Below are 15,224 nucleotides of genomic sequence, written 5' to 3'. Positions count from 1 at the left end.
CCGCTGCTCCGCCCCCTCCGCTCGGTCCCCCTCGGCTGTACCTCCAGTCTTTGCTGCTAGCCTTGCAGTCTCCCTCCGCTGCTCCGCCTCCAAGCTCCCCCGGGGCTCCTCCGCTACCCGCTCCTCTACCCCCGAGCCCCCACCTCCTCCTGCTGCTGCTCCTCCGGCTCCCCAGCCCGAGGCTCCCCCCACCCCCGCTCCCAGCCGCTGCTCCTCCTTCTCCTTCTCCTTCCCCTCCCGCCCCGCGCGCTCCTCCCTCTTCCCATTCCATCACCTCCCTCCTCCGGCCTCGCCGGGAAACCGCGCGGGGGCCAGGATGGGCGCCGCCGCGTCCGTCCGCCCCCGGGCCACCACGGAGAGGAAGGAGGGCCGGGAGGACGGCACCCCACCCGAGCTGCAGACGCGGCCCGCCTGGGGCTGACTCCTGGGACCCAAACAATTCCCGGGGGAGAGGGCGGTCACCTCATTTTACGCGTTCCCAGGCCTTGGAGGTCTGGGGGCCTCCCTTCTACTCACTTGGGGGGGGAACATGTGCCTTGGGTCTCCGGAATACCCAAGATGGTCCCGCGAAGTGGGGTAAAGCCCCGGAGGGGAGGCCGAAGGAGCTCGGGTAGCTGGACGAGGTACCGGTGGCCAGTCATCTTGGGTGGAGTTGGGTGGAGCTGGGAGGACACACCTGGAAGCGGGGAGCCCGGCAGGTGGCCACTTATGCATCCCTGCCAGGAGAGCCCCAGAAGGGCTGATCCGGAGTCCCCGCTCTGGGCCAGGCCCCCTGACCTGCCTTGAGCTCTTCCACCTTCCAGACTGGAGGTTCTGATAGTTTGAGCAGAGACCCAAGTAAATCACTGCTGGGGAGGAAGCCAGGTCAATTCCGAAACCTCGATGGTAATTTATGTTCCACTCGCATCTCAAGCTGGGGAAATTGAAGTCCAACTTTAGTTTCTCTCTTGCTCCAAGTGTCCCAGCTACTTAGTACCCCAGTTCCCTGGCCACAAGACTTAATGCCAGGAAATGCAGAAAAGTATCAGGCAGGTTTTAAAACAGTGTTATGGTGGTATAAAAACAGCTAGTAAAAAGTCAAACAGTGGTCCAAGTCTAGATACATAGAAGAGACTGAAGGAAAACTTTTCAGAACACTCACAGTAATTTGCATTCCTTCGTGAGATGGTTTTTTAAAAATTATTTACCCTCCAAGTTGTCTGTAAAATGGTAACATTACTTTTATAAGGGGGAAATGTTTTTAAAGACCGTGGAGGCATGGAGACTGCGTACTGGGACATAGCTCTTTTCTCCCCTCCTCCCACCACAACACAGAAACTTCCTTGCTCCCCAAGTATCTGCCCCCACCCAAAACTTAATATGCCAGAAATCCCACCACTAGAGTCCTTTTAGTGAAACATGGATGATTATGAAATGTCCCAGGAAAAGGTAGGGAGAGTAACAAAAAAGTGAATACTTCCTGATCTTGCACACTGCAGGGGATGCCCAAGGGCAAGTCTCCCTGCTCTGATCTCTTCCCTTCTGAGCAGCATGAGTTATTGCCAAGCAAGCTGCTACTGCCTTTTCTCTCTCTTCCCACCCACCCTGCAGTCACTTTGCCACCCAGCGTGGCCAGGCTGAAGCTGTGTTCCACTCTCCCAGGCATCATGTCCTTTCAGAATTTCACAAATCTGGGTACTGTCGCTCAAATCTGCCCTGAATGGGACCGGGGTGTGTTAGAGTGAAGCCAGCCTCTACAGAGAGAGGAGAACACCCACACATCAAAGGCAAGAAGAGAAAGTATCACGTAAAGAGTAAGGGGGATGGGGGGAGACCCATCCAGTTAGGAGCTGAGAGGCAAGAGTGGACTGGCCTTTCCCCAAGGATGGGAGGTGTTGCACACCGGGTGGGACTGAGCTGCACACCTACTGTGCACAAGCACCGGGCTGGGTGTTGGCATGCTGCAGAGAACAAGAGAGTCTGTGCACCTCCCACACCACAAGGCACTTACGACTGATTTGTCTACAGATGAAGCCCAGGTTCCAAGCCCAAATCGAGGATGCAGGGAGGCCCCGTGAGACTCAAAGGAAGGCGGCTCCCATGCGGAAGCTGAGGCTCAGGCCTTCAGGTTCCCAAGTTCTGAGCCCTGTTCCCTTGGCACATGAGCTGCTGGCACCAGATGTTTGATTTTCACAGCAAATGCGGCATCCCACCCAGACCTCCTTGGTTGGGGCACAGACCGTTCTGGGAGGGTCACCCTTGGCTGACGGACGTCTGAGAGGTTCTGCCCACCCCCCAGGGACTGATTCTGCAGCAAGACGGCCCTGCCTCTTGCCTTCATGGGACAAACTCCTGGCTGCCACACACCAGAGTTCCCCATGGGTTGCCATGGCTTTGCTAGCTGTCCCCCGCCCTCGCCTGCCTCCCAACCCCCTTCAGCCAGCACCCCCCTCCCCAGTCAGTCACTCACATGAGAACGGTCATCTCAGGCGCCACTTGTAGGGAGCCTGGCCTGAGAGAGTCCTCTCCGCTTGCTCTCTTCCAAGCACTTAGCAAATATAAACCATCTGACCATCATGACAACATCTACGGATAGTCCTTATTTCATGTGCACGTCACTAGAGGAGAATTCAGAAAAAGGGGGGACACAGCGTGCCAGTGAAGACGGATGGGAGACCCCCGCTGGAAAAGCTTTATCCACATGCCCACGTGGCCCCTGGAGCTCTCTGACTCGGAGAAGTGCAGCAGGCCTGTTGCATTTATCTTCCCCGAGTGAGCTAACTAAAGGAAAAGGCCAGAACTTGGGGTGCCCAAGGCCTGTTGACAGCACGGTTAGTCCTTGTTGACTTGTAAGGTTTGCCCTGGGCAGCCGCTGCTGGTCCCTGCAGACCTGTGCAGGCAGCTGGGCCGAAGGCGCGGGTGGCGCCGGAAGAAAGGAGTCCTGACTCCCCAGCACCGCCAGCCATTGGGAAGAATGGTCCGCGTGTGCAAATTGTCAGGGAGAAGAAGGCCCGTCTTTCTTACGGTCCAGCGGGGCTTTCCATGCGGGACTAAAGACAGAGGCACACGCCAAGACACTGGAGGGGAAGAAGTCTTTGGTCTGAGCTGAATGCACAATCACGCATTCTTTATTGCCTCTATATTAAAACCGCAGCCTCGCCAACAACAAAAGTACAAACATTGCCGTGACCTATCCTCTCACCAAGATTTCTGATGGAAAAACAGCTCAGGAAAAATCCACTTAGGCTCTGGGTAATTGAGGTGCAGATGATTGTTTGCTGCTCCGACCTTCTGGGAAATCCCTTTTCTGCAGTGGTTAAAATGCACTCAAGTACAGCTTGCGGAAGATTTTCCTTCAAATGCTCTTTAAGGAATAAAAGCAGCACGCTCTTTGCATGCCAGACGAGCAAACACAGAGTTTGAAGATTTTTACTTTCAATTAGATTCCGCCTCTGTCCCCACTCCTCTTCCCGAAGGAGAGTCTTTATCTTATTTTATTTTATTTTCAAATACAAGGTACAAATTTGCATCTAGACACGTTCGATGCTTGAGAAGCTTCTAGAAAAGGGAGTACCATGAAGGCCACAATCGTCGTATCTAAAATGAGAGAAATAAATACTGCCAAAGGAGTCTTGCTTACTTGTGTAAACAATCAAGTGTTCTAGGAAATGACACACGGGCTAATTCTGCACATCGAGCTGAGAGGAAACCGGAAGTGGGCCGGATTGGGTCTGAAGAAGAAATGGCTCATTGTTTGGCATTCTTTAAATGCTAGAATAATTACTCAATTATGGGCACTTCCCATATATTTAAATAATGCAAATCCACAGGCTGTCGAGGAGATTAGATGGGGTTCCCGCTAATTCCTGTCTCGCTGGTTTAGGGACTGCAAAGGAAGAGATAAATGCCAAAATCCCTAACCTGGGACCCCTCCGCAGGCTCGGAGACTGGAACGGGGACAGGGTGGGGTTTATTCCCTGGTGTTTTATTTTGTGGCTTTACGGCTTTAACTTTAGACACTTACTTGACTGTGATCAGAAAGGCTGTTGTTTAGATTTTGAGTGTGGATGGAGAACCTGACAGCGCTTTTCTCAAATGTGTAGATACAGCCAGTTTGGAGATTCCGCTGTTTCTCCTTTCCTGACCTTCCACTCCAAAGACTGCACGTCGGGTATTCTGGAAAAGTCAGCTGTGTGGATAAGCCGGGCAGTCTGCGTTCGGTCCGTTTTAGTGCGTTATTCTGCTGTGTGTCGGCTTCCCAGCACAAAGCAGTCTTCTTAGAACGGGTCCCGGCTGTCATGCTGCAGGCACACTCCACTTGTACCTGAGTAATTAAAATTCAGATTAAAAAAAATGTTAGACCAATTTCTCTCCCAAACTTAGAACACTCAGAACCACCCACTTCCTTCCTCTCCAAGTCTCCCCTCCCAAGGCTACATTTTTACCGCTTTTCCTTCCCAACCCGTAGGTTATGTTCAACAAAATGCTAACGAGTAAGCTGAAAATGTATCCCAGGCAAACCATAATTTTAGGAAGACACAGCTGCCATGAGCCAGCATACTACAAGACGCTTCCTCCTGGCTGGGCTCTCTGGGTCAGGATTATGACTCTGGTCCCCTGTGTATTTGGAAAAACAGATTCTTAAACTGCAGCCCTCTGCCTTATGAGCCAAGCCGAGCAGCTTGGAAGTCTCCCGCTTACAGAAACAAGAAGGAGGATTTAGGCGACACAGTAAGGAGCAGCCTCTGGGTCATGAACCACTTTTTTTTCCCATCTGACAACACTGGGGGTACAATTTAGTCTCTTCTGTAGCATGAATGGAACAGCTTTGGAACACAGTTAACCTCACTAGATCCTGGAGCGACAACCCAGCAAATCTACAAGATGGTCGTTACATATCAGTGATTCTCAGCCAGGGGCGATTGTGGCCCCCAGGGGACACGTGGCAGTGTCCCGAGACAGTTTTGGAAGGAGGTTGGACTTCAACCGGTGAGTAGAAGCCAGGGAGGCTGCTCAGCCTCGCGCCATGCACAGGACGGCCCCCCACAGACAGTGCTCACCCCCACGTGTCACTAGTGCGGAAGCCGAGAGCCCCCCCCCAGCACAGGTATGATGCAGGATGACATTCGTACTGCCTAGGCTTTCTGGTGGGGAAACCAAGGCTCAGGGAATGTAAGTAACTAGTCCAATGTGATCTGGCCACTGCTATAAGGCATCAGCCCTGAGACAGAAGCTTGGCGTTCCCATCTGACCTCCGTGTTACTCGGGGTTTTCCAGAGAAACAGAACCAATAGGAGATGATAGATAGGCAGATAGAGAGATAGATAAAAAGATTCATTCTAAGGAATTTGCTGACGGGATTGTGGAGGCTGACACGTCCCAAGACCTGCAGTCAGCGACATGGAGACCGGGGAGAGCCAACGGTGAACCCAGTCCAAGGCCAGCAGGCTCGAGCCTCAAGAAGAGCTGATGTTTCAGTTCAAGTCCAAAGGCAGGAAAAGTGATGTCCCAGCCCAATGGTCAGGCAGGAGGACTTCCCCCTTACTCATAGAGAGTCATTCTTTCTGTATTATTCAGCCCTCGACGAATTGGATGAGACCCACCCGCATCTGCTTTCCTCAGTCTATTGATTCAAACATTCGCCTCGTCCAGAAGCAACTTCACAGACACAGACCAAATATCTGGGCACCACATGGTCCAGTCAGGTCAACATATAAATAAGAAATCATATCTTTCGACTTTATAACCAGTTGCTCAGTGTTTCCACAACTCTTTCTGCTCACAGAGTGGTTCGAACCAGCAGCGTCCGCAGGGTGGGGGAGCTCACCGAGCCACCGTGCCCAGACCCATCAGGGCGCAGAGGGGCTGGATGACACACACAAAAGGGGATGGTTTGGGGGGGATTTCACAATATCGATTCCAAGAGCCATCTGGGTAATGTTTTCCTTAACTTCATAATCAATAAGGATTTATTTATCATTTTAGAGGTGCCGAGCCCAGGGCGCCTGGGTGGCTCAGTCGGTGAAGCGTCTGCCTTCGGCTCAGGTCGTGATCCTGGAGTCCTGAGATCGAGACCCACGTCATCGGGCTCCTTGCTCAGCGGGGAGCCTGCTTCTCCCTCCGCCTTCTCTGCAATTTTCAGTGATAGCACAGAAGATTGTTTGGGGGAAAAGACCCTGCCCCTGCAAATCAAACCACTTGTTTCCAAGGCTTCTTTGTCAGGCCAACTACCTCCCCGAGGTCAGCACGACATTGCTGGCAGGAAAAACATCCACTACTCCTATGCCCTGGGTTCCCGGGTGTTGGGGGTTGAAGTATGTCCCCAGATATGTTGAAGTCCTATGCGTGGTACCTGTGAACATGCCCTTATTTGGAAATAGGGTCAGATGTAATTAGTTAAATTAAGATGAATTCAAACCCATGTAGAGTGAACCCTTAAACCAATATAACTGGTGTCCTTAGAAGAGGAGAGACACAGACACACAGGGAGAAGGTCATGTGATGAGGGCGGCAGAGATTGGAGTGATGCCCGCAGCACCAGAAGCTGGGAGAAAGACTCAGAACGGATGCTCCCCAGAGTCTTTGGAGGGAGACAGCGCAGCCCTGCCAGGACCTTGATTTCAGACTTCTAGCCTCCAGAACAGTGAGAGAAGAAATTTCGGTTGTTTTAATCCACCCGGTCTCTTACTTTGTTACTGCGGCCCCAGGAAACTCATAGGCCTGCACATCTGTCCCCAGGCTCCTGCTATTGCCTTGGGGTGGGCAGTGGGGACAGGAATCTATAGAACTCTGTCCTCAGAGTCCCAACCAATGCCAGGAAGTCCCAGAAAACAGAAACCCACCTTGACAGCACCCAGAAATCCCACCAAACCCAGGAGCCCCAGGTCTGTGACACTTGACTCCAAGACCCCGTTCCCTAAACAGAAATGGCCAGCATGCCGTGCAGACCAGAAGCAAGCCGGAAATGTCCGTATTTGCCGTGTGCTGCCCAAAGTTAACAAGTGTCTTGAACCACTGGGTGTCCACCCTGTAGATAAGAGAAGCGTCTCTTCATGAAAACATTCGGCTAGTCCTCAAGGAGCAGTGATGGAATCAGAATTTGAATGAAGCCCCCACCCACCCCCATGGATGGACTGGATCCTGGCTTGAGCTTCAATGGCTGCTAAGATCACAAAAAGATAGCCATCCAGCACTGACACACTTCCATGGAAGAACACACCACCTATGACTCGGTCTTGCCAAAATTCAAACCTGAATTGGATCACAACCTGTGGATCTGATTACCAGCTTCCAGGAAATACAGACATCACAAGGCCATATTAACATCTTGGGGATGCTATCAACAAAATCCCAGCTGGGGAAACTCTACCCAACCAATGACCTTGTTTCTTAGAGAAACACACTTCTAGGGGGACAAAGAGATGGAAAGGGAGCCTGTGGATGAAAAAGAGACTACAGAGACATAGCAACCGGTAGCATGGTGTGGGCTGTATTTGAATTCCAATTAACAAACCAACCGGAGGGGCACCTGGGTGGCTCTGCCGGTTATGATCCCAGAGTCCTGGAATCGAGCCCTGCGTCAGGCTTCCTGCTCAGTGGGGAGTGTGTTTCTGCTTCTGCCCCTCCCTTCCACTCGTGCTCTCTCTCCGGCTCTCTCTCTCAAATAAATAAATAAAATCTTTAAAAGATAAATGAATGAACCATCTGGAAAAAACATCTGTGATATTTGAGGCAACTGGAAATGGGAATACTCCTTGAGAGTTGATGGTCTTAAGGAATTCTTTTTTTTTTAATTTAGGTTGAATAATGATATTTCAGTTATTTTTTTTAAATAGTCCATACGTTGGGGTGCCCGGGTGGCTCAGTTGGTTGGGCGTCTGCCTTCAGCTCAGGTCACGATCCCAGGACCCTGGGATCGAGTCCCACATCGGGCTCCCTGCTCAGCAGGGATCCTGCTTCTCCCTCTGCCTGCTGCTCTCCCTGCTTGTGGGCGCTTGCTCTCTCTCTCTCTGTCAAATAAATAAATAAAATCTTAAAAAAAAAAAGAAAAACTTTAAATAGTCCATACATTTTAGAAATGCATTTGGAAATAATTATGGGAAATGTGATATATCTAGGATTTGCTTAAACATAATACAGGTGATGGAGAACAGGAGTGAGTGGATTTGAAACAAGGTCATTGTGAGTTGATAATTGCTGAAGCTGGTGATGGGTCAAGGGGGTTCATTATGCTGCTCTCTGTCACGTATATATGCTTAAAATTTCCATCATAACAAAAAAATGTTTTAATTAATTCCATCGGAGCTTCATAAAAACAGCTGAGCCGATAGAATCTGAATTTTGGATACTGGACTCATTTTCTCTAGCTGCTGTAAGAAATCACTGAAAGCACAGTGACTCGAAAGGGCATTTATTATCTTACAGTTCTGGAGGTCAGAAGTCCCAAATGAATCTCTTGTGCTAAAATTAAGGTGTCGGCCAGGCTTTGTTCCTTCTGGGGGCTCCTGGGGAGGCTCTGTTTCCTTACCCTTTCCAGCATCTAGAGGCTGCCTGTATTCCTTGACTCATGGCCCCTTCCAGCAACTGGGTCCCTCTCCCACCCTCAACTTGCGTCTCACCCTTCCTTCCCTGACACTGACCTCCTGCTTCCTTCCTGCGCAGACCCATGTGATTCCAGCGGGTTCACGTGGATAATGCAGAATCATCGTCCCATCTAGAGATCTTGAATTTAACCACATCTGCAAAGTCCCACATGCCATGTAAAAAACATAGATTTGGGGGATTCGGATGTGTCTGGACATCTTTGGGGGGCCATTCTTCTGCCCACCACAGATGTGATCCAGACCAGGTATTTCACATTGACCGAGACATAACATTTTTTCGTTCAAAACCGGGAGCTGCTGGAATCCAGTGAGCAGAGGCCACAGACTGTAGTACTGAGGTTGAGAAGTTCTGGGCAAGAAGAAACAGAAGGAAAAGGGCATCTTATGTTCTCTACTGTAGACCTACAAAGAGCAGGTGATGGATAAATATTTGTTGAATGAATATTTAGCCTGCTCATTATCCACATCACACCTTGTCGGTAAGATGACCTCAGATTTGGCGACCCGCAGCTCAGACAGGACCTTGTGAGATACTAAAAATTGAATGTAATTTGGAATAACAAAAAAAGTATGCGTTCCTGCTGAAATCACAAAAAGAGAGGCGCCCAGATTTGATGTGCCTCTAGGGAAGATAACACCACCACCCATTAAGCAATCCAGCCCTAAAATCCAAACCCAGTCTGATCAAAGCCTTTAGAAAGATTCCATGGATTCCCAAGGTCTTATTAGCAGATAAAAGGGTATTTACACATCTTAGGATTCCTCAAGTGCAAAGGTCTTTGGAGCTAGAGAGAAAAGTACACAGGGTGAGAACCACGTAAAGGCAAAATCCAGTCAAGAGCTGGAGCTGAAAACGAAAGGACAGGGGGGCGCCCGGCTGGCTCAGTTGGTGGAGCGTGTGACTCTTGATCTCGGGGTCATGAGTTCAAGGCCCCCGTGGGGCGTACAGGTTACTTAAAAATAAGGTCTTAAAAAAAAGAAAAAACCCTAAGGGTCAGGGTCTTGAGACCTCCCATGAAATACAGCATGGAGGACATAGCAATCATTAATAGACTTCAAGTGTCCCATTAGGGTCACGGACAGGAATCTAGCCAGGGGCCAGCCCAAATCTTGAATGTGTACGCGGGCTCAGTCATGGGATGGTAACTATCGTCTGTAATGGGAATGAACCTCTGAGATCGAGTTTAGGAAAAGTACAGAAGTTTAAGAGAATCGAAACTATGGGATTCATATTTGGGGTGAAGAAGGAATCTGTGCGTATCTGATATCTCATGCATTCATAAAGTTTCAAAGATTTTCTGAGCTTTGGAAATCACTGTAAAATGCATAATTAGGTAATTTATCTAAATTTGTAATTTTCGTTGACAACTAATTTTATCTATAGTATTGGAACATTTCTTTTTCAGTTTTGGAACATTTTTAAGAAAACTTAAAAAAGAACAATGAAGGTTCCATAGTGTAGTGGTTATCACGACTGCTTTACACGCAGAAGGTCCTGTGTTCGAGCCCCCGTGGAACCATGGGTGGGATGTTCCTTTTCTCTGGGGCGCCTGGGTGGCTCAGTCCTTTGGGCATCTGCCTTCGGCTCAGGTCATGATCCCAGGGTCCTGGAATGGAGTCCCACATCGGGCTACTTGTTCAGTGGGGAGCCTGCTTCTCCCTCTACCTGCCCCTCCTCCCATTTGTGCTCTCTCTCTAACAGATAAATAAAATCTTAAAAGGAAAAAAGAAAGAAAGAAAAGAAAACCTAAGCTTCACTATATGTTTAATTCATTAGACTTAAAAGTTATTTGCATACTTGGAAATGTATTTGTTAATTGAGACACTTGAAGTGATTAAAAAGGAAACTGACTGCAGTACACTAAGTTGTGTGGGGTGTTCGGGGCCTTTTTTGGGTTTTGTTTTTCTAAGAATTTATTTTTAAGTCATCTCTACGCCCAACGTGGGGCTCAAACTCATAACCCCGAGATCAAGAGTCGCACACCCCACCAACGGAGCCAGCTGGGCACCCTGCACTGTTTTAAATGTGCTTGCAAATTCGGGACAGTATTTAATGAACTAAGCTTGCAAGTAGGATCAAGTATTCTCCAGAGGCCCCTTAAAAGTGGTCGTTACTATTTGCCAGAATTAAAAATGAATTAAGAAAAAGAATAATAAGATTTCTAGGCTAAACTTAAAAGGTTAAGGTAAACAAGGCATTTGAACCTGTAACTTAAATAAATTGACTATCAAGTCTGTAAAAATGAATACATCTCTTTTGCACACACGCACACACACACCACTTTGGGGGGCTCTAATCACCTCTTCCGAAGAGCTGTACAATGTACAAATTACAAATTACTGGGCTTTCATTTAAAAAAGCACATGTCCGTCTTTGCAAGCCTATGGCAATCGTATGAGCAAGCACCAATACTGTTTACCAAATACATTCCACCCACACTCAGTAACCTTACTCAGCCCTCCAGATCCTGCTTAGAGCTGATAAGGTCGGATAGGGGTCAGCTTGCATTCTTCCCGAGGTGCTTGTGTTCTGTTCTGCTCATAATCTGAATCTAATACTCTGCCCTTGTCATGTTCTCGTCCACTATAGGGGTGTGTGTGTGTGTGTGTGTGGGAAAAAGAGAGAGACTGGCTGTCATCTGAATACATTGTTTCACCCCTAGCCAGCTACTTGAACTAGGGAGTGTTGATGGAGGGTCCAAATAACCCTGTTTCAGGCCACTGTGCGCTTCGGAAGTTCCTGACCTCTGACTGTTTGAATTCCACTGTGGCCTGATTGTGCCCAAGCACACTGAGAGTCCTACCCTGTGGTCCACCGGGCAGCACCATCACACCTCGCTCCAGGCCTGCGGAATCCGGATGGGCCCGCGGCGCCATGCACGCGGCCGTTTAGGAAGCCTCGGCGTGGAGAAGAATCCGAGCAACACGAGCAGCGGTTGCCGTGACGCTGTGCGGCTGGAGTTTCTGCTCAACAGAGTCCACGGTAGCGTTTGTTCTAGTTACTTTTCTTTTTCCACTCTTTTTTTTTTGACATCTTTATTTTTTTAATTTAAATTCAATTAATTCACATATGGAGTATTATTGGTTTCAGAGGTGGAGGTCAGTGACTCGTCAGTCTTATGTAACACTCAGCGCTCATTCCATCACGCCCCCTCCTCGATGTCCATCACCCAGTAGCATTTGTTTNTTTCAGAGGTGGAGGTCAGTGACTCGTCAGTCTTATGTAACACTCAGCGCTCATTCCATCACGCCCCCTCCTTGATGTCCATCACCCAGTAGCATTTGTTTTAAATGAAAACTTAAATTTTTTTTTAAAGATTTTATTTATTTATTCGACAGAGACAGAGACAGCCAGGAGGGAACACAAGCAGGGGGAGTGGGAGAGGAAGAAGCAGGCTCATAGCGGAGGAGCCTGATGTGGGGCTCGATCCCTGAACGCCGGGATCACGCCCTGAGCCGAAGGCAGACGCTTAACCGCTATGCCCCAGGCGCCCCGAAAACTTAAATTTTTGGCAAATTTCCTCTATCAGTCATTCAGTTGTGTGTATATTTGTTATTGAGTTAATGCAAATGGCGCTTGGGTGGTTGGAACATGATGTTTCCCCAGGAGGCTCCAGCGAGATGGCCAGTGGCTGGAGGTTTCTGCTGTAATCAGTGGAGCCCTAGGGCTCCAGGAAGTGCGCTGAGCTCCAGCCAAGCCCAGTCCTAGCACCCTAGATAAAGTTCTGGGAGGATTAAAGAAGGTCACACATGCATTTCTGTTCCTTATGTCAGGAGGAGGGAGTCTGTTTAGCCTCTTACTTTGACCAGTATAACTGGTTGGGAGTGACAGGCTAGGCCTTCCTTTCCCAGGCTTAAGAGCAGGGACCCTTCTACTGTCTGGTTCTTGGAAACCAGGCACCATGTAAGGAGTCTGATTACTCTGAGACCGCTATGCTACAAGGTCGCCCAAGATGGCTATGTGGCAAGGAACACTGAGGAGCCAACTGTCTAAGTTGAAGGCTTCTCGAACCTTCCGTTTCAGCCAGCGTGAATGCAGCTGAAGCCACATGGAGCAGAGCTGAGCCCTGCCTGACCCACAGAATTATGAACACACCATAAAATATTGTCTTTGAAGCCATTCATTTTGGTGGTGATTTGTCACCTGGTGATGAATATCTGTGACAAATGCTCAGACCTGCATACCAGCCCCCTACTTCCTGTTGCCCACACAATAGGTCTGCCAAAGCTGAGAGGAGCTCCTCTTGCTCGAGGGCAGAAAAAAGGTAGGAAACAACGAAAGCTGAGATAGGGAAGACAGCCGACAAACAGAACGTGAGCACGTGCAGAAGAAATCTGGGCCTGCTTCCATTTCACCACCCGTTCCCAGACGTGGCCAAGCAGCGGTGCTCCCATCACTTGTCTTCTCCTGCCCGTCTTTGTTGAAGCATAACTTAGTACAAGTAAGTGTGTAAGTCATAAGTGTGAACCTCAGTGAATGTTTACGAAGTGAACTCAGCCGCTGAGCTGACACCGGGTCGGCCCTTGAGACGCTCTGTCCTGGCCTCTTCCACTCACCGAACTGTCCCTCAGGGTGACCAGCCTCCTGATTCCTACCAGCCTGGGTTAGTCAGGCCTGCTTTGAAATGTCCTGTCACTAGGATGCGTTCCATGTGTATTTTTTCATATCTGGTTTCTTTTTCTCAACTTCACGTTTGTGGGATTCAGTCCTGTTGGCGTATGTAGTCGTGGTTCATTGGATCTCGGGGAGGGTGGGTCCTGTTGCCAGATTAACTGCAACATATTTGTGCGGGGGCTGATTTTACCTAAGCCAAGGGCCAGCAAACCTTTTCCGTAAGTGGGCAGATGGTGAATCTTTGAGTCACTGCGGGCCGTAGGTCTGTCACAACTACCCGTCTCTGCCTTGGTAGCCTGTAAGCAGCCGCATGACGTTATTTGCATGATTTGGAAGTGGATGGATAAGGTTGCGTACCAATAAGACTGCCTTTATTGATGCTGAAATTTGAATTTCATATGGCTGAGTGTATGGTTAGCCTTTTAAGAAACTGTCAAAATGTTTTCTCCGGTGGCTGTACCATTTTACATTCCTACCACTAATGTAGGAATGGTCAGCGTTGGGGCACCTGGGTGGCACAGTCGGTTAAGCGACAGACTCTTAGTTTCAGCTCAGGTCGTGATGTCAGAGTCGTGAGATGGAGCCCCGAGTCGGTCTCCACACTCAGCACCGAGTCTGCTTAAGACCCTTTCTCCCTCTCCCTTTGCCCTTCTCCCAGCACACCCTCTCCTCTTCTCTCAAATAGATAAAATCTTACAAAAAAAAAAAAAGGAATGGACAGGTTTCTCCACATCTTCATCAGCATTTGGTGTTGTCACTATTGTTTCTGTTTTTAAATTTTAGCCTTTCTGATGGGTGTGCAATAGTATCTCATTGTGGTTTTGATTTGCATTTCCCAAATGGCCAGTGCTGTTGAGCCCCTTTTCATCTCTTGCCATCTGTATATCCTCTTCAGTGAAATAGCTCTTCATGTCTTTTGCCTAGTTTTTAATTGGATTGCTTGGCTTTTACTGGTGAGTTTGACGGTTTGGTCACCTGTAGCGAAGGCTTTGGGTTGCCTACCCAGCACCCACCTACTCTTCTTCCTACCTGAGAGAATCCAAACATTTTTCAGGTATCCAGCCCCGAACTGTACAGCAGGTCTCTTGAAGGGAAAGCCAACTCCTTCTCTTGCTCTGAGAGTCAACTCAACACGAGTAACCTTATCATCTTCTGCCTAGTCCTGTTTTCAGGAAAACCAGTGTGACCCGATTCTAGCCATGAGATGGGACGTAGGATAGGAAGGCTTCTGGGAGAAGTCTCCTCTCTTTTTAAAGAAAATTCATAGGACATTATTATTTATCTCTTCCTCTTGACTTTGTCAGGTTTGGATGAAGTACCTGGAACTACTGCAAATGTCTTGCTCCCAACATGTTGATCAAACTAGGACAGTAGAGAAGAGAAATGGAAAAGTCTAGGTCCATAATGACATCTTGAAGCTGAAGATTCAACCAACCTTCAAGACAGCTGCATCTGGGCTTCCTAAAAGAGCTCTAAGTTTCCCTCCTGTCTGATCCAGCTGAATCATGGTTTCTGACACTTGCAGCCCAGAACATTCTAACTCGCAGAAACACCTGCCCCCTTGCACGTGGTTATTGTTGAGTATTGTAGTTCCACCTGTTTTTAACCAAGCCGCAGATACATCCTGCTCTGGTTAGTCACTATCGCTGCTGCTGTTTATCTTGAGCTAACGGGGCATACACAGAAGCCGACGTACAGCAATTAGTCAATACACACGTGGAACATTTACAAATACGGACCTGGTAAAAGTGTACAAAGCAAGTCTGAACACATCCCCAAAACACCAACAGCAGATAGACCATCCTTATGGAGGGAAAGACCAGCCACAGCCCAAGAGAAAACATTTGCAAAGCTCAAAACCATTCACTGGGCTAGATGCCTTTCCTGGGCTGCGTGAGCTTCTTGCCCTAGCTCCAGCCCTGTGGAGAAAGCTGGCCGTGCCCCCCCACCAAAGCTTAGCTCCTGTTAGTACAGTCACCTTTCCCAGGCTCTGCGCATTCCTGTCTGGTCAGAAACCGCAAAGTCTG

The 15,224-nt window shown here is 48.9% G+C and overlaps 1 protein-coding gene and 1 non-coding gene across 2 annotated transcripts in view; one reads left to right on the top strand and one right to left on the bottom strand.

Annotated features, from left to right (window-relative positions):
• The window catches only part of SHROOM2 (shroom family member 2), a 152,929-nt gene that overhangs the window by 469 nt on the left and 137,236 nt on the right, over nt 1–15,224 (bottom strand). The window contains exon 10 of the mRNA XM_034649886.1: nt 554–716. Within this exon, the coding sequence (XP_034505777.1) occupies nt 554–716 (163 nt within the window). The remainder of the gene's footprint in view (nt 1–553; nt 717–15,224) is intronic.
• TRNAV-UAC lies at nt 10,030–10,102 on the top strand. Its single transcript has one exon. It is a non-coding gene; the product is annotated as a tRNA-Val (tRNA).

The sequence above is a fragment of the Ailuropoda melanoleuca genome, chromosome X (assembly GCF_002007445.2).
Source record: "Ailuropoda melanoleuca isolate Jingjing chromosome X, ASM200744v2, whole genome shotgun sequence".
Lineage (NCBI taxonomy): Eukaryota > Metazoa > Chordata > Mammalia > Carnivora > Ursidae > Ailuropoda > Ailuropoda melanoleuca.
The sequence above is the reverse complement of the archived record's forward strand: the minus strand, read 5'-3'. Positions and strand labels throughout refer to the sequence as shown.